Raw genomic sequence first — 20,321 nt, 5'->3', positions numbered from 1 at the left:
ACAAAAATATTTTAAGAAATACTATTCAACAAAAAGTACCAAATAACTTGTTAAACTATAGGTTATGATACACAACACAAACCTATTGTACAAGTTACTTTTAATAAGCTAGTTAACCCGCCTAGGCCTCCATTGCTTTTTCTGCTGAATGAATATAATATAAAATATGTGGTACATAACAGAAGTTCATATACAGTAGTGGTTGTAATAATCACAGTAGACAGTAGCACTAAGATAACTGAATGGCATATTGTTTCAAATCTCCATTCAAAACATGTCTTTAAAATGTGTTTTAAACTAACAGAACAGGACTGTAAGGCAAGTTAAAAGGGAATTGAGAGAGCAGAGTTAAAAGGTAAGAGAGTGACCCAACAAAATAAAAATTAACCAAACTTGAAAAATAAAAAAAGTACTGAGTTTTACCTAATTTAAGATTGTACCCAGATAATATCTGGTTATAAAATTTAAATATTTTCTTACTGATTTCCATTATTATTAGAAAGAAGGTAAGAAATAAAAACATAAATGTCACCATAATCACTTTTTAGTACGAACTTGTTACACTGACAAAATTCTTAAAAATTTACAAAGGAAAAAACTGCAGTGTAGATTATACCTGAATCACATTTTAAGTTATTTCAACTCTTTGGGAAAATTAAGATATACTTTAAACTTATTCATCCACAATTGCCCATCTACTTAGGTTAGTAACAAAGCAAAATAGCTAAATATAGGCAATATGGCAAACCACTGGGAAACTTGTTGAATATATCTGTGTCTCAGTTTATCTGTAAAATCTGGATAACAATAGTATCACTGAGAATTAACTGAATTTATACAAAGTGCTCAGAATATTATCTTCCTCTAAGAATAACTGTTACAAAAACACTAACTACGCTTATATACATATGGGCCTCATGTAGGTATTCAGAAGTCGTTTTTTCCTCCAAGGGCAGAATACTTAAAATCTATTTCTACTATATTATTCTAATGGAGTGTCACACTTTAAGTATTTGCCATTAAAATTTGAAAGATCAATCTGAAGTATAAACCAATTATATTTTCATCAGCATCTATATCAAAAACAATGTTTACTCAGCACTTACCATGCACCAGGCACTTTACCAGCATACAATTATTTAATCCTTATAAGACCCCCAAAAGGTAAATATTATTATTCTACCAATTTTACAGATGAAGAATCTGAGGCATGGAAGGGTCAAGTAACCTCCTAAAATGACACAACTTGGAAAACCAGGACTCAAAACTGGAAAATATGATGCCAGAACCCTTCCTCTTCACCACAACTATACTTCATCTATACTTCCATTATGAGAACTTAATACCTTTCCATTGGTTATGCATCTATTTGGACAATGAGCCCATGATAATGCCATTTCTACCATTTCCTGACTTCTGTAACAAAGGAACATTTGTGAAATGCCTACCACAGTCGCAATTTATGGGTACAAATTGGATTTTTGCAGGAAGTAGTCAAAAGCACCTCGGTATCATCAGAATGCTGCTAATCAACTTAAACCACTACTACATAAACACTAACACAAGAGGCAGCATTCTATATTTGAACACGGAATTTTGAGCCATATCACCCCTATCGAAATCCACTTGAACACTTATCATCTGACTATAATCAAGATTATTCCCATTTCCTCAGAGTTGTGAAAAATGAGAATATATTTATGCCTTGTAAAAGACAAAACACGGATGTTGTTATAGTAGACAGACCATCCTTAATATAACTATAAAAACAAGTTTCATTCCTTTTACTTCAAGATAAACTGTATAAGTTTAAAATACTTTATTCACTTATAACTTCAGAAATACATTGCAAAAAATATATTCCAAAAACCAGAACATATATGACTGCACAAAGAATATCAGTAAAGAAGAATTTAAGAAGGGGGTTAAAAAGTTCAAAAACCTAATTCTAGGTAGGCTATAACAAAATATTCTAACAGAATACAAGCATACTTTAAAACTAAATTTTAGGGTGCCTGGGTGGCTCAGTGGGTTAAAGCCTCTGCCTTTGGATCAGGTCATGATCCCAGAGTCCTGGAATCGAGTCCCGCTTCCCTCTCTCTCTCTGACTGCCTCTCTGCCTACTTGTAATCTCTGTCTGTCAAATAAATAAATAAATCTGAAAAAAATTTAATTAAAAAATCTAAATTTCATAAGTAACAAAACCAAACATAGACAAATCTAAAAACCTTCATGCAGCAAAGAAAACATTCAAGAGAAAAAAGGCAACCTATGTAATAGGAAAAAATTTATGTAAACCATTTATCTGATAAGGGTGAATATCTAAAATAAACAACACAAAGTAATTCCAATTTAAAAGTGGATAAATGAACAGATATTTCTCAAAAGAATATGTACAAATTGCCAGCAAGTATATGAAAAGATGTTCAACATCACTAATCAAGGAAATGCAAATCAAAACCACAATGACCTACCATCTCACACCTGTTGGAATGGCCATTATCAAAAGTAACAAGTGGGGCACCTGGGTGGCTCAGTGGGTTAAAGCCTCTGCCTTCGGCTCAGGTCGTGATCCCAGGGTCCTGGGATCGAACCCCACCTCAGGCTCTCAGCTCAGCGGGGAGCCTGCTTTCTCCTCTCTCTCTCTCTGCCTGCCTCTCTGCCTACTTGTGGTCTGTCAAATAAATAAATAAAATTAAAAAAAAAAAGTAACAAGTGCGAGCAGGTATGAAGAGAAATTGGAATGCTTGTGTGCCATTGGTGAAAATGTAAAATGATACAGCCACTAAAGAAAGCATTATGGAAGTTCCTCAAAAATTAATAGAATCACCACATGAAATCAGTTCTGAGTATATATGAAAAAGAACTGAAAATAGGATCTCAAAAAGATATTTGCAGAACCATTTCACTGCAGCATTAATCACAATAGTCAAGAGGTAGAAGCAGCCTAAATGTCCACTGAAAGATAAATGGATAAAGAAGATGTGGTATATACAAACAAATATAACCAATCTTCTAAAAAGAGGAAATTCTGTCATATGCTACAACATGACTAAACATGGTAAAGACATTATACTAAGTGAAATAAATCAGTCACAAAAAGACAAATACTGTAAGATTCTACATATATAAGGCATCTGAAGTAGTAAAATTCTTAGATACAAAGTAAAATGGTGGTTGCCAGGTGCTGTGGGGGGAGAAGGAAAAAGGAAGTTGTTAAATGGTTACAGAGTTTTAATTTTTGAAAGATGAAGAAGTTCTAAAGATCTATTAAAAACAATGTGCATATAGTTAACACTAGACTATACTTCAAAATAGCTAAGATGGTAAATTTTATGTTACATGCTTTTTACTACAAAATAAAAATGAATACAGGACAGGACTTTAAAAATTCTGAGTTAGGATTCGGTGGCGGCTCCTGAGCAGACCGGTCTTCTCTCGCTCGCGCACCTCGCTCCGCTTCCTCTGCAACCATGTCTGACAAACCCGATATGGCTGAGATTGAGAAATTCGGTAAGTCTAAATTGAAGAAGACAGAAACACAAGAGAAAAATCCACTGCCTTCAAAAGAAACGATGGAACAGGAGAAGCAAGCGGGCGAATCATAATGAGGTGGGAGCCGCTGATACGCACTATACATTCCACAAGCATTGCCTTATTTCTTTTTAGCTGTTTAACTTTTAAGATGCAAAGAGGTTGGATCAAGTTTAAATGACTGTGGTCCCTTTGTTCTTATCAAAGAATCTGAACTACTGACTGGGAAGCCAAACCTCCTATACATCGGCAGGGAAAGGAAAATAATTTGTATGCCGGCAAAGGAAGAAGCTGGGTGGACACAACTAGTAAAAACTAAGCTGGTCCTAGGTGTCTTGCCGGGCAGTAAACTGAAGTTTAGTCAGAGTGCCATTTTTTTTCTTTGAATGATTTTAAGTATTGGAATGCACAATTTTTTAATACGCAAATAAAAAGTTTAAAATGTGAAAAAAAAATTCTGAGTTGGGGGCGCCTGGGTGGCTCAGTGGGTTAAAGCTTCTGCCTTCGGCTCGGGTCATGATCTCAGAGTCCTGGGATCGAGCTCCACATCGAGCCCCGCATCGGGCTCTCTGCTCAGCAGGGAGCCTGCTTCCTCCTCTCTCCGTGCCTGCCTGACTATTTGTAATCTCTGTCCATCAAATGAATAAATAAAATCTTGAAAAAAAAAAAAAAAGAATTCTGAGTTAGGAAGTTGGCAAATCCTCTTTCCAAAAAGCAATCACAAAACTAGACAAAGTTGTCAAAAAAGAAAGAAAAAAAATCAGGGGCAAAAAAGAAATCTAACCTAAGGCCACAGCATTTGTTGGTACAATCAACAAAACAGCAGACTGGCCAGAAAATTAATAGACTTGCTATGATTTCACATATCCCTGATAGTCTAGAAAGCTATATGCATTTGACAGGTTGTGCTTACTTAGAGGAGAGGGACCTAACAAGCTATGCATTCATGGTTAACCAAGAGGCTTTGTAATCCAGTAAGTTAAAAAAAGAGGGGGCAAGGATCACATTTATAAATTCCCTGAATTGTGAGCATTATCTAATATATGTATAGGAGTGGAAGAAAGTCTATGTAAAAAGTTAGATTTACTGGTTCAATGGTAAAAACAGTCTCTAGCCAATCAATGGCTGATGACTGTTATAGTGACCCAGGGTAATCCCTAGAAAGCCAGAACTGAACACACAAAGAATGGCTGGAGGTGGTATGGGGGCATCAACATTAGAGGCCACACACTACAGGGGAAACACCAAAGGCAAATCACTAAAAAATAAACATAAACCAATATCAACAATAATGGCTGATGACTGTTATAGTGACCCAGGGTAATCCCTAGAAAGCCAGAATTGAACACACAAAGAATGGCTGGAGGTGGTATGGGGGCATCAACATTAGAGGCCACACACTACAGGGGAAACACCAAAGGCAAATCACTAAAAAATAAACATAAACCAATATCAACAATAATCATCCCCTGGATAGAGGAAATCCGAATTCAGAGTTGCTATAACTTACTATCTATAAATTGCCCAGTTTTCAACCAAAAATTCTGAAACAAGGAAAGTATACAAATTAAATAAAAACTACCTCTGAGGGTGCTCAACTGTAAAACTTAGTTCGCAAAGACTTCATAATATCTATTATGTTCAAAGAAATGAAGGAAACCATATTTACATAATTCAAGGAATATAGGACAATGATTCATCAAAGAAAATATCAATGAGACAAATTGCCAAGAACAACCAAATTGAAATTATAGAATTCAAAAGTACAATAAATGAAAAATTCACTAACAGAGCTCAACATCAACTGGCAAAAAGAATCAGTGAATTGACACCCTGACACATCACAGTGAAAAGCCAGGGATGAAAAGAAAATCTTAAAATCAGAAATAGAAAAATCGCTTACTTCTCATTACACACAATGGCAAAAAGATAATGAGATGGGCGCCTGGGTGGCTCAGTGTGTTAAGTGCCTGCCTTCAGCTTAGGGAATCCTACATCAGGTTCCCTGCTCAACAGGGAGTCAGCTCCTCCTTCTCCCTCTGCCCCTCCCCCAGCTGTGCTCTCACTCACTGTCTCTCAAATAAATAAAATCCTAGAAAAAAAAAAAGAAGAAGAAGAAAAATAAGGTAATGAGATGACATTCAACAACAATAACCAAAAATTCTATATCCAGCAGATATCCTTAAAAAATGAAGGCAAAATAAAAGGAACACCCAAATGAAGACCCAGATAATTCACTGTTAACAGAATACTGAAAGTTCATCAGACTTGAAAGGAACACCAGACAGTAACACAAATTCACAGGAAAGCACCAATGAATGTAATTATATAATCATTAAAGAACAATATAAACGTATATTTTCTCCTGACTTAAAAGGCCATTACCTAAAACACAACTATCAAATTGTTCTGTTGGACTTACAACACAAAAGTGCAATATATATGACAATAGCACAAGAGGGGGAAGTAATGGAGCCATAATGGAGAAAGTTTCTGTATTTTAAGTAACAAATAAAGCATTAATCTGAAATAGACTAAAAAACTGGATCTATATTGTAAGATTTGGAGTAAGCGCTAAAAAGTAATGTGAAAATTAAAGAAATTAAAAGTGAAACATTGGGCGCCTGGGTGGCTCAGTGGGTTAAGCCGCTGCCTTCGGCTCAGGTCATGATCTCAGGGTCCTGGGATCGAGCCCCATATCGGGCTCTCTGCTCAGCGGGGAGCCTGCTTTCCTCCCTCTCTCTCTGCCTGCCTCTCTGCCTACTTGTGATCTCTGTCCATCAAATAAATAAATAAAATCTTTAAAAAAAAAATAAATAAAAGTGAAACATTAAAAAATATCTACTGAATATAAAAAATTGGTAAAGGATAAGAAAAACAAAAAAAAAAAAAAACAAAAGAAATACTGACAATAAAAAATGGTAGATAGAAATCCAACCATATGATTAAAAACATTAAATGTGGAGCGATTCAATACTCCAGTTAAAAGGCAAAGATTAGGGGTGCCTGGGTGGATCAGCGGTTTAAACCTCTGCCTTCAGCTCAGGTCATGATCTCAGGGTCCTGGGATCGAGCCCCATATCAGGCTCTCTGCTCAGCAGGGAGCCTGCTTCCCCCTCTCTCTCTGCCTGCCTCTCTGCCTATTTGTAATCTCTCTCTGTCTATCAAATAAATAAATAAAAGGCAAAGATTAAGTGAAAAAAAAAAAAGGCAAAGATTGGGGGTGCCTGGGTGGCTGATTCGTTTAATAGTCAGCCCTTGGATGAGGTTATGATCCTGGGGTCCTGGAATGAAGCCCCACCATGGGCTCCCTGCTCAGCAGAGAGCCTGTTTTTCCCTCTCCCACTTCCTCTGATCATGTTTCTGTCAAATAAATAAATAAAATCTTTTTTTAAAAAATCAAATTATGTAGTACACCTAATATTATACTTTTATTTCACTTATACGTCAATTAAAAAGCAGTAAACGGGGGCGCCTGGGTGGCTCAGTGGGTTAAAGCCTCTGCCTTCAGCTCAGGTCATGATCCCAGGGTCCTGGGATCAAGCCCCCCATCGCGCCCTCTGCTAAGCAGGGAGTATGCTTCCTCCTCTCTCTCTCTCTGCCTGCCTCTCTGCCTACTTATGATCTCTATCAAATAAATAAATAAAATCTTTAAAAAAAAAAAAAAAGGCAGTAAAAGAAACTCCGAGGAAGTCATGTGACCCAGTTTTTTGCCTGAAATACCTGAAATACAACATTTTCTTGCTATTTAAACGGTATAGATTCTCTTTTTGGCATACACGGAATTTTCATTTCTATGATATTAATTTCCAGCAGTGCTTCCTCCTCCCTGTTTTGTTCTTTTGGGGTTTTGGCGGGGGGGGGGGATGTTTGGTTTTTTTGTTTTGTTTTGTTTTTTTGAGAGGGAGGCAAGGGGAAGTAGGTGAGAAAGAGAAAGAGAATCTGACACAGGGCTCAATCTCAGGACCCTGAGATCCTGACCTGAGCCAAAATCAAAAGTCACACACTTAACCAACTGAGCCAGTCAGGTGCCCAATTCCTATTTTTCATATGACTGTTTTCCAAAATGAATAATTTATCCCCATCATGGGATAAAACTACAATGAACAAAATGAATTTTGAAGAGGTAGTTAAAGCTAAATAACATGCCAGTAAAACTTTCAAAGAGATGGTACTAGGCATGAAGAAACACAACATGAAGCAAAAGGTTAAGACAATTAAAACAGTGTACTGAGAAAAACATATATATATATATATATATAAAACGTAAACAGCAACTACAGAACAAATGGAGTACACTATTAAGAAAATAGACTTTAAGGAAAAAAATGTTATTGAAGATAACATTTGAAGGCACTTTATAACAATAGAAGGGTTGATTCAAGAAAATATAAAAATATATGTGAGCATAACAAGAGAACCCCAAAATACATAGAGTAAAAACTGACAAAAGTAAAAGGAAAGAAAGCTGGTTCAATAATTATAGAGACTTTAATACTCACAAAAATGTACAGAAAGAAAATCAACCAAGATATGGGAGACCTGAACACTACCAACCAATTAAGCCTAAAATCTATAAAACGCTCCAGCCAACAAACACAAAAATACACATTCATCAAGGAAAATCAGAAAGCATCAGAACTCAATGAAAATGAAAATACAAAATATCAAAATTTATGGGTTGCAGCTAAAGACATTTATAGCTGTTTAAATGCCTATAATAGACGAAATCTCCCAAAATCAACAACCTAAACTTCTACCGGAAATGGCAGAAAAACAAGCTAAACCAAGCTAACCCAAACTGAACAAGCAAAAAGTTGGTACCCAATACCAACAAAATGAAGGGAAATAGAAGGGTATATATAGTCAAACTGTTGTAAGATTGTTCAGGAAATGGTAAAAGTACTAAGTTAGACTCTAATAAGTCAAATATCCATTCTGTAACCTTTGGGGTCAGCAACTGAAGCAATTTTTAAAACATCATTATTAAAAAAAAACCTAAAGCAAAAAGAATTATTAGAGTGAAAGAGGGACACATTTAAGAATGATTTTTAAGTATGTTGAATAAGATAACACTTAAATTTGTGCACACCTAATAACAATTTCTAGGTATATGAGGTTAAAGTTGGCAAAATTAAGAAGTAGACAAATAATCATAATTGTAGATATTAACATACCTTAGTAACTGACAGAACAGCAGATAAGTGATATTTATGTAAGAATATAGCAACAACTGCAGAATATACACTTTTTTATCAATTGCATATAGAACATTTACAAAAATGACCACATACTGATTCATAAATAATAGTGGATTAAAATAATACAGAGACTATGCTGACCACAGTGGAATTAAATTAGAAATCAGTAACAGAAAAATAATTAGCAATTCCCCAATTGTTTGGAAATTAAGCACACAATTCTAAACCCATGAATCAAAGAAAAAAGTCAAAATGGAAATTAATAATTTTCTGAACAAAATAATGAAAAAAACAGCATAGGAAATTCTATGATATAAAGTTAAGTAGAGGACAAAAAAAATACATGCATTAAATACATGCATTAAGTGCATGTGTTTCAATAGAAAAAAGGAGGAAAAAATAAATATGACAAAAGCTTCCACCTCAGGAAGCTAGAGAAAACAGTAAATCAAATCCAAAGGAAGTAGAATGGGAAAATAAAAAAGCAGCAATAACAAAAATCAGAAAAATCAGTTCTTTGCAAATAAAATTAATAAAACCTTAACAATATTGATGATAAAGATACAAATCACTAATATCAGTAAGGAAAAAATATCACAACAGTTCCTAGATTTTTTTTAAATCTAGGATTTTTTTAAACCAAGATGCCCTTCAACAGACGAACGGATAAGGAAGATGTGGTCCATATACGCTATGGAGTATTATGCCTCCATCAGAAAGGATGAATATCCAACTTTTGTAGCAACATGGACGGGACTGGAAGAGATTATGCTGAGTGAAATAAGTCAAGCAGAGAGAGTCAATTATCATAAGTCAAGCAGAGTCAATTATCATATGGTTTCACTTATTTGTGGAGCATAATAAATATCACGGAAGACAAGGGGTGTTAGGAGAAGGGAGTTAGGGCAAATTGGAAGGGGAGGTGAATCATGAGAGACAATGAACTCTGAAAAACAATCTGAGGGGTTTGAAGTGGCGGGGGGGGGGGGGAGGTTGGGGTACCAGGTGATGGGTATTATAGAGGGCACGGATTGCATAGAGCACTGGGTGTGGTGAAAAAATAATGAATACTGTTTTTCTGAAAATAAATTAATTAAAAAAAGAAAAAAAGAAGTCAACTTTATTTTTTCCCCCTCTTTTTTTTTTTTTTTTTTTTAATTTATTTGACAGAGATCACAAGTAGGCAGAAAGGCAGGCAGAGAGATTGGAAGGGAAGCAGGCTCCCTGCTGAGGAGAAAGCCCGATGTGGGGCTCGATCCCAGGACCTGAAATCATGACCCGAGCTGAAGGCAGCAGCTTAACCCACTGAGCCATCCAGGCGCCCCAAGAAATAAGTCAACTTTAAAATGCACCAAAAAACCCAACTTTATGGCTTTACATACAGATAATTTTGAGCAGGGGCAGGAAATTTTTCAGTAAGGGCCAGATAGTATATATTTAAGGTATTTGCCATGTACTTTGTCCCAGCTACTCAACTTTGCCATTTTAGTTTTCAAAAGCTGCCAAATAGCTGTGCTCCAATAAAATTTTACTTATAAAAGCAGGTCCAAGCCATTGTTTGCTGAGCACCAGTTTTGAAGAAATGGAGAAATTCAGTGAAAACATAACTAACCAAAACTAACAAAAGAAGAGATAAAAATCTAAATAGTCCTATATCTGCTAAGAAATTAAATCATGGGGGTGCTTGGGTGGCCCAGTCCATTAAGTATTAACTCTTGGTTTCAGCTAAGGTCATGATCTCAGGGTTGTGAGATGGAGTCCCAAGTTGGGCTCCATGCTCAATGCAGTCCGTTTGTCCATCTCCTCCTCTTCCTCCTCCTCCACCCCAACCCCCTGCAAATAAATAAAATCTTTAAAAATCAGGCATTTAAAACTTTCCGACTAAGAAAACCGTTGACCCACATGACTCCAGGAGATTCATTTTTCCTAAGATTTAAAAAACTAGTAAAAGAACAAAGTTGGAGATTACACACATCTTGATTTCAAAATTTACTACAAAGTTATGGTATTCAAAACAAAGTGATATTGACCTAGTGATACTGACCAAAGTGATACAGACCTAGAAACCATCAAGGGAACTATATTGAGAGCCCAGAAATAAACCCTCACATCTTTGGCCAAGTGATTTTCAAGAAGGGTGCCATGGTCATTGAAAGGGGGAAGGACAGTCTTCAACAAATGTTACTGGAAAAGTAGACACCCACTTGAAGTTGGATCCTGTCATAGGTATGTTGCTGATTGCCAGGAGCTGATAAAAGAGAATAGCAAGTTACTGGATCAATGGGTACAGAGGTTCAGTTTGGGAAACTAAAAAATTTCTGGAGATGGATGGTGGTAATGATTGCACAACAACTTAAAGGGTACCAATGCCACATACCTATACAATAAGAAAATGGCAAAAATGGTAAATATTGGTATGTGTATTTTACCAAAATAAAAACTAATACCAATCTTACATAAACTCCTATATTAAAAAAGGAAATACCTATTAATTTAATGAAGCAAAATATCTATGCTTAGCCAAGCCAGATAAGGATACTGCAAGAGATCACAGACCAGTATCACTTATAAACATAGCTGCTATAAAATCAAACAAAGATTTAGCATATCAAAGCTAACACATAAAAAGGTTAATACATAGTAAGTATGGGTTTATACCAGGAATTCAAACTCCATCTAAAAACTCAAATTTACCACATTAACAGAATAAAAGAAAAAATCAGATACTCACTAAATGTAATATTTGATAAAATTCAAACCCATTCATGATTATTAAAAACTTGTAAAAGGAGGAACGAAAGAGCAATTCCTTACCCAGTAAAGAGTATTTACAGCTAACAACATGCTTAATAGTAAAATATTGAGCACTTTCACACCAAAGGTGGGAACAAAAAAGATTATTTTCAAGATGTCTACTCCACATTGCCATACAGAAATAGAAGGTACAAGCACTGGAAGATGTAAAACCATCACTATTTGCAAATGGCAGGACTGTGTACATAGGCAATCTAAAAGAAAACAATAAACCATTCTAGACAAGTTAGGACGCTGAATGGAAGGCCAATGTACTAAAACAACTGTATTTCTGTGTACTGGTAATGTACTTACAAAATGAAATTTAAGAAATAATGCTCCTTATGACAAAAAAAATCATATTTAATGAAATATGTGCAAGGCCTTTCTTGAAAACTTCAAATCATTGCTGAGAAAAATTAAAGACCTAAAAATACAGAAAGCAATGTTCTGTGCCAGGATTAAAAAACTCAATACTACGTTAACATAATATGTGTTAATGTTAATCTGTCCCAAAATAATCTACTGATTGCATGTAACCTCAACAAAAATGTCACTGCGTTTCCCCTTTAGGGGGAGATTAATCCTAAAATTTACAAATTGAAATTAAAATGTATAGATCTACAATAGTTACAAGGAAAAAAGAACAGAGATACACAAATTACATTATGAGCTCAAAACTTACTGTAAAAGAAAGTATGGTAATGACACAAGAACAGACAGACTACTGAGCAGATAAAGAGTTCAGAAATAAATACACACACGTGATTGTGGACAACATTGTATGACAACATGATCTGCAATAAGACTTACTGCAATTCAGTAGAAAAAGAATGATTCAACAAATGGTGTGGACTGAGTATCAAAGAGCAAAAAGTGCATTTTGACCTCTACTTCACATTGCAGAAAAATTTTAGATAAATCAAAGAAAATAAAACTTCTAAAAGAAAACAAGGGATGGATAGCAATATGCAAAAGAATGAAACTGGACCACTTTCTTACACCATACACAAAAATAAATTCAAAAGACCTAAATGTGAGACAGGAAACCATCAAGATCCTAGAGGAGAACATGGGAGGCAATCTCGCTGACCTTGGCCATAGCAACTTCTCACTAGACACATGTCCAAAGACAAAGGAAACTATTGAGACTTCATCAAATTAAAAACTTCTCCGTAACAAAGGAAACCATTAACAAAACTAAAAGGCAACCTATGGAATAGGAGAAGATACTTGAAAATGGCATATCTGATAAAGGATTAGTATCCAAAATATGTGAAGAACTTATAAAAGCCAACATCCAAAAAAACAAATAATCTGATTAAAATGGACAGAAGACATGCATAGGCATTTCTCCAAAAAGACATACAGATAGCCAACAGACACATGATAAGATGTTCAACATCACTCACCATCAGGGAAATGCAAATCAAAACTACACTGAGATACACCACCTCATACCTGTCAGAATGGCTACACTCAACAACGTAAGAAACAACAGGTTTTGCTGAAGATGTAGAGAAAGGAGAACCTTCTTGCACTGGTGCTGAGAATGTGAACTGGTGTGACCACTCTGGAAAACAGTATAAAGTTTTAATAATCCACTGAGTACCCAATGATCCAGCAATTGCACTACTGGGTACTTACCTAAATGATACAAAAATACTAATTTGAAGTGATACATGTACCCCAATGTTTACAGCAGCATTATCAACAACAGCCAAACTACCTAAAGAGCCCAAATGTCCATGATGAATGGATAAAGGAGATAGATATAGCTATTTATATCTATATCTGTACATATATAATGGAATATTATTCAGCCATAAAAAAGAATGAACTCTTTTGCCATTTGCAACAACACGGATAGAGCGAGAGTGTATAACGCTAAGTGAAGTAAGTCAGAGAAAGACAAACACCACATGATCCCACTGATATGTGGAACTTAAGAAACAAAACAAATGAGTAAAGGAGAGCAAAAAAAAGAGGAAGGCAACCCAATTAACAGAGAATAAGCCAATGCTTACCAGAGGAGGGGTGGGAGGGTTAAATAGGTGATGGGTATTAAGGAATGCACTTGTCATGAAGAGCATGGGGTGATTAAAATAAAAACAAAACCAAAAAAAAGAATATCTTCATGTCCCTGGAATAAGCAAAAATTTCATAAAACAAAGGAAAAGACTGACTACTTGGACCTCAATGAAATTACAAACTTCTATTCAGCCAAAGATAATTTTTAGTGTAAAAAGCCAAGCCACAGACTGGGAGAAGATATTGCAAAATATATCTGGTGAAGGATTCATTTCCAAAATATGTAAAGAACCCCTCCACATCAATTTTAAAAACCCAATTTAAAAAAAAAAAAAGGCAAACGAATTATAGATTTTACAAAAGAGGACATTCAAATAGCCAATAAGCAGCACGTGAAAATTAGCCATTAAGGAAATGCAAATTAAACTGAGATACCACTATACACCCACAAGAAAGGCTAAAATTAAAATAACAAACATGCCAAGTAATACCAAAAAATTTGAAGTAACTAGACCTCTCATCCACTGCTGGTAAGGTTCACCATTGGTAAGAATGGAAATTGATACAATCACTTTGGAAAACTATTTGGCAGTATGCATCAAAGCTAAACATGTACACACCTCAGTAAACACCTAAGAGAAATTAATACCTATGTCCACCAATATACACATAGAAGAATGTTCACAAGAACGTTCTTCGTAACAGCCAAAAGTAGAAGCCACACAAATGTACATCAATGGGAAAATTGTGAAACTTTAGCCAACAAAATACAAGGCAATACAAAGAACTACAGCTCTTTAACAAGGGTTAATTTTAGCCATAAAGGTTAATAAGATTAACAAGGGCTAATCTTAGCCCTAAAGTTAAACAGCCAGACACAAGTGATTCCAATTTATTAAGGTTCAAGAAGAACAAGTATAATTTCTTCACGTTGACAAAAGTCAGAATAGTCACCTGTTTTAGAGGGTGGGGACACTGACTTGCAAAGGGGAGCCATTTAAGGTGCAGGAAATACTCTATTTCATCTCCACTGTGGCTAGACACGTGCATACATACATTATAAACTGACCCATAACTTAGGACTTGTGGTCATATCTAAAATATGAAAATATTAAGATAATTAACCTTGGAGAGAAGACAGAAAAGGAACCAAGAGTATTATTTCTTAGTGATACTCTAGATTATTCAATAATAAAGGGAGCAGTGAGAAAAAAAATGAACTTTCACTATTAGATTAAGACTTCCCTTATCTCCTAAAAAGCAGCTGGTCTGGCTCTTCTGAGTTTCCACAGATAACTTTTGTATCTTCAGGCCTAAAAGAGTTGCCTGACAATGTTAGTAATAAATGTACTCAGTGGATTAATAAACGTATGAACTTTAACGTGACAGTTCATTTACATCGGATCATACTCAAGTTAAAAGAAAAAAAAAACCTAAAAAGTGAATAAGTAGTAAGTTTTCAATTGTACTGGCATCCTCAGTTTCTGCTGGATTCTGAGAATGTCATGTCCTCTTTCCTACTAAGAGAAGTCTCTTGCTGTCTTTCAGACAGACCCTTCCATTCCCCAAAAAGAAGAATGGAAATATAATATTTAACAGCTTCATAGAGAAATCTTAGCAATGTATATTAGCATATCCGGTAATGCTTCCGAACTAAGCAGACCCAACAATTCTGACAAGAACAATGAAACTGTTTTCTTCTGTATTGAGGCACGTTTCGGTAATCCAATTCTAACAAACCATCACTAGTAACAAACCGCGGGGGAAAAAAAAAAAAAAAAAAAAAAAAAAAACTTCCGTAAAGGCAGGTCTGTAGTTTCAGAGTAGTCTAAAATGCTTTAACAAAAAATTTAAGTTTTTAAAGCATAAAGCCGAAGTGCAGGAAACAAGGGATTATTACTAAACTAGGGGAAACGGTTTCCAGTTCGTGACAGCTACACAGCTTACCTGTTCCAGCACATCCAACTTTAACTCGAGCTTGCTGAGAACCACGTCTCCACCCCATAGTGAAAGCTGTAGGTCTGACGGCTTTAAATTCTTGATGTAGCGATTCACATAGCTCATTAAAATTGGAGTCACATATGACTCCAGCATCTTTTAAGGTGCAGAGGAGTCAAAGCCAGAAGCTGAAGGGGGTAAAGGCAAACATGAGAAGTAAGTGAGTCGGCAGAGCAGCGAAGGAAAAAGCATTTCTCAGGAGGGACTGAAGAGGCCGAAAAGCAACAGTCCCCACCAAAGCAGCCGCTCGCCTCCTCCCAGAAGCCGAAAACACGAGTGGATTCCCTGCTCCAGCTGAAACTTCCTCGCTAGTAAAAACTCCCCTCAACTCGCCGGGCGAAAAGTGAGAGGAATAAACTAACGAACTGAAGAGAGCAGATCCCCAAGAATGGGAGAAAGAAGGGAGCGAGATCCCCTTTGGCCGCCGCAACCCTTCACCAGCCCAGCCTCCCCACGAGGCCCTCGCCTGCCGGAACCCAGCCGGATCTACCACGGTAGAACGTGGGCTAGAACCAGGCCAGCTCCCGCCTCTGGCGGTCCTGCCCCCTCCGCTGACACTCACGCCAAAGAGTAGGGTGGCTTCCTCTCCGCCTCCCTGTACCCGGCACCCGCCCCCGGCGGCGGCGCAGCTAGGGTACGGCACGACTTCCGGGTGTTACCCACTTCGGTGCTCCAAACAAACTGTCCCTCCACCGCCACCCCTCGGCTCCCGAGCGGGGCGGGAGTTCCCAGGCTGGGGCAGCCAGCCCCGCGTCTTCTAGGAGACCTCTTGTGCCGGGCTAGCCTGCGTCCCCGCGCCGACCCCGCCGGCGTTTTAGGACAAAGCTCTAGGAAATGCGCGGGGGAGGTGGGCGGACCGGTAAAGCGGGGACACCGGCGATCCGGAAGTGGCGCTCGGCCCAGGGAGAGAGCTGCTGTTGGTAGTGGAGGTAGTATCCGGCTGGGGAAGCGCCGAGGGCCCGAGGGCAGGAGGAGAAAGAAAGTGGGTACTGGTGTTTAAAGCCCTGGAAAACAAGCGGCTGTTGTTTTTCTTGGGAAATGGAAGGTCTGGGGAGAGCAGCGTGGGTTCAGTGGGCAAGGCAGCAGCCTTAAAGCCGCAGGTGGGAGCAGGGGAGGTCGGAGGCGGGGGCAGATTTAAATTTAGATCCGAGGTTCATTTGCTGCGGAAAGGTCCGAGTAGTGGAGAAAATGAAGGAATTAGGGTGCGTAATTTAGGGGAACGCATTTTGACCAAACGTGCAGACTAGCTTTCGCGTTCTTTGGCAAAGGAGTGGTTAAGTATCCCTAAATGTGCTGATGCAGGGTCGGTGAAGGAATGGCCAACGAGCAGATTTTGAAGAACCATAAGATTGCAGGGTTATGTGGGACTTCAGAAACGCAGTGGGAATATCAGAAGGAAGGATAGAAAGAAAACTCCTAAAGATAAAGTGAAAAGACATAGCTAATAAGGAATTCAAGAGTTTTAAGAGGCAGTGTTAGTTTTATTAGGCTGAAATGAATGTATAAAATATTACCGTTCCTTCCAATTCTTTTCAAACAACACAATCGAGAAACTCTACACCTAACTCGGAAAAATAACATAGTGGGCTTAAAAGAGTAGCATAGGACATGCTCCCTGATTTTTAAATAGTAACGTCTGCAGAAAACAACTACCACCGCGTTTTGAAAATGGACTTTCCTTACAAAGTGATTAAAATGCCCACCCCACAAAAAAAAATTTAACAAACGGGGCGTCTGGCTGGCTCAGTCCATACACCATGACACTGTTGATCTCTGGATTGTGAGTTTGAGCCCCACATTGAGTGTGAGAATTATTTAAAAAGTAATCACCAATATTGTTGCATTTAATAAATATTCCTAAATTTTTTAAGCTCTTCACTGGAATTCAAGTTATGATTTCTTGGAAGAGCGTTAGAAAATGCAATAGAAAAGAGGCTTAAGTGAGGATCCCAAGGTATTTAGATGTATTATGCTAATGAAAATAAGTTTCAAAAGAAAAAAGTAGCTAATGGCTAATTCAGAGCAACTGTCCCCTCACAAAAACCCTTGATGAATAACCCAAGTAATCTAGGTCTTATTTAAAACCCATTGAATTAGCCAAGTGAATTAAGAAATTTCTTAGTAATCTGTTCCACTTGGAATGCAAACAGGTTGAAGCCCTGACTCAGAAATCTTGTTTAAAGAGTCTCTACTGTTCTAGAACTACAATTCTTGTTATTCTAGAGAAAAGGGGCCTAGTCCCACATTGTCACCAACACCTGTTGTTCCTTGTGTTGTTGATTTTAGCCATTCTGACAGGTCTCAATTTAATGGGAAAGAGCAGTATACTAATACATATTTAGATTTGCTTCACTATGCCCTATAAACGAAATAATCATGGTATATTTTTTGTTCTATCCCATTTTTCTTATGGAGCCAACAAGATTGGCTGCCTTGGGAAAATTATTTGGTCATTGATTTTTTTGTTTGTTTGGCTTTAAGAATCAAAAGTGGTGGTTTTCAACCTGTATTCTATTGCACTGTGTTTTGTAAAAAGTCAAAATAATTGTTTCTCCAAATTGTTATTTAAAGTCCAGTTAACAGTGTAATGTTACTTTCAAGTGTAGAATGTAATGATTCATCACTTAGATACAATACCCAGTGCTAATCACAACAGCGGCACTCCTGAATACCCATCACCTATTTAACCCATCTCCCCACCTCCCCTCTACTAACTGTTTGTCTTTATATTTAAGAATCTGTTATTTGGGCACCTGGGTGGCTCCATTGGTTAAGCGTATGCCTCTGGCTTAGGTCATGATCCCAGGGTCCTAGAATTGAGCCCCACATCAGGCTCCCTGCTCCTACTTCCTACTTCTGCTCTATATCTGTCAAATAAATAAAATCTTTAAACAAGAAATCTGTTTTCTTGATTTGCTTCTCTCATTCCCCCGTGTTCATTTGTTTTGTTTCTTAGATTCCACATATGAGTGAAATCATGGTATTTGTCTTTCTCTGACTGACTTATTTCCCTTAGCATCATACTGTCTGTCTCCATCCACGCCATTGCAAATAGCAAGATTTCGTTCTTTTCTATGGCTGGGTAATATCCCATTATATAGATAGGTAGATAGATAGATAGATAGATGTGACATATATCACATCTTTTTTTTTATTCATCAATCCGTGGACACTTGGGCTCCTTCCATAATTTAGGTATGTAGATAATGCTACTATAAACATCAGGGTGAATGTATCCCTTTAAATTGGTATTTTTGTATCTTTTGGCTAAATATCTAGTAGTGTGATTGCTGCATGTATTTGATATATTTAAGAGAACTGCACATTTTTAAAAGATACCAGCATTGTTTTCAGGGGTCTATAACAGGTACAAAAAAGACAATGAATGGTGCTAGCTCTGAATTAAGAATTTTAGTACAGGGGCACCTGGGTGGCTCAACGGGTTAAAGCCTCTGCCTTCGGCCCGGGTCATGATCACAAGACCCTGGGATCAAGCCCCGCATCGGGCTCTCTGCTCAGTGCAGAGCCTGCTTCTCTCTCTCTCTCTCTGCCTGCCTCTCTGCCTACTTGTGTTCTCTGTCAAATAAATAAATAAAATCTTTAAAAAAAAAAAAAAAGAATTTTAGTACAGACTAACTGGCACACTTTGTAAGATTCTTTCATGATAATTGCTGAGAATCTCTAAGACCTGGATTGTAGAGTAGTTCTATATTTAACTTCTTGAAGAATCTCCATACTGTTTTCCAGAGTGGCTGTACCAGTTTGCATTCCCACCAACAGTGCACAAGGGATCTTGGGTCTCCACATCCTCACCAACACCTGTTACTTCTTGCATTCCTGATTATAGCCATTCTGACAGCTGTGAAGTGAGATCTCATCGTAATTTGATTTGTATTTCCCTAATGATGAGTGATGTTGAGCATCTTTTCATGTGTCTGTTGGCCATCTGTATGTCTTCTTTGGAAAAATGACTGCCTGTCTTCTGCCTATTTCTAAAATTAGATTATTTGGTTTTTCAGTGTTGAGTTCATAAGTTCTTTATATTTTTTGGATACTAATCATTTATCAGATATGTCATTTGCAAACATCTTCTATTCCAGGTTGCCTTTTTGTTTGGTTGATTATTTCCTTTGCTATGCAGAAATTATTTATTTTGATGAAGTTCCTATAGTTTATATTTGCTTTTGTTTCCCTTCCCTCAGGATATATATATCCAGTAAGAAGCTGCTTTGGCCGATGTCAAAGAGGTTACAGCCTGTGTTCTCTGGGATTTTGATGGTTTCCTCCCTCACATTTAGGTCTTTTTTTTTTTAATACATAGTTTTTTATTTTTTTATTAACACATAATGTATTATTAACCCCAGGGATACAGGTCTGTGAATCACCAGGTTTACACACTTCATAGCACATACCTTCCCCAATGTCCATAACTCCACCACCCTCTTCATACCCCCTTCCCTCGGCAACCCTCAGTTTGTTTTGTGAGACTAAGAGTTTCTTATGGTTTGTCTCCCTCCCAATCCAATCCTATCTTGTTTCATTTATTCTTTTCCTACCCCTCCAAACCCCCCACATTATATCTCCACTTCCTCCTATCAGGGAGATCATATGATGTTGTCTTTCACCAATTTATTTCGCTAAGCATGATACCCTCTAGTTCCAACCACGTTGTTGCAAATGGCAAGATTTCATTTCTTTTGATGGCTGCATAATATATATATATATATATATATATATATATATGCGCCACATCTTTTTATCCAT

The 20,321-nt window shown here is 37.1% G+C and overlaps 2 protein-coding genes across 10 annotated transcripts in view; one reads left to right on the top strand and one right to left on the bottom strand.

Moving 5' to 3' along the window:
- Positions 1–16,403, bottom strand: part of VPS13B (vacuolar protein sorting 13 homolog B) — a 762,523-nt gene extending 746,120 nt beyond the window's left edge. For 4 of the 9 annotated variants that reach the window (XR_006606124.1, XM_004768902.3, XM_004768901.3 and 1 more), the window contains exons 1-2: positions 16,120–16,402; positions 15,507–15,685 (exon numbers count right to left, since the gene is read on the bottom strand). Coding sequence is in view for 8 of the 9 variants with exons in the window: in XM_004768902.3 (XP_004768959.1) it covers positions 15,507–15,653 (147 nt within the window). In the remaining variant the exon portion in view is untranslated. The other 5 variants (XM_045077980.1, XM_045077982.1, XM_004768900.3 and 2 more) reach the window with 3 other exon arrangements.
- On the top strand, positions 3,403–3,623 carry LOC106007448 (thymosin beta-4-like). Its single transcript, XM_045077984.1, has one exon. It carries the CDS (start codon positions 3,474–3,476, stop codon positions 3,606–3,608), a length of 135 nt encoding a protein of 44 aa, XP_044933919.1. The 5' UTR covers positions 3,403–3,473; the 3' UTR covers positions 3,609–3,623.
- Positions 16,404–20,321: the final 3,918 nt, after the last annotated feature.

This window comes from Mustela putorius, unplaced genomic scaffold (assembly GCF_011764305.1).
Source record: "Mustela putorius furo isolate JIRA1106 unplaced genomic scaffold, ASM1176430v1.1 tig00000228_pilon_pilon_pilon, whole genome shotgun sequence".
Taxonomy (NCBI): Eukaryota; Metazoa; Chordata; class Mammalia; order Carnivora; family Mustelidae; genus Mustela; species Mustela putorius.
Note: the sequence above shows the minus strand (reverse complement) of the source record. Positions and strands in the feature narration are given on the sequence as shown.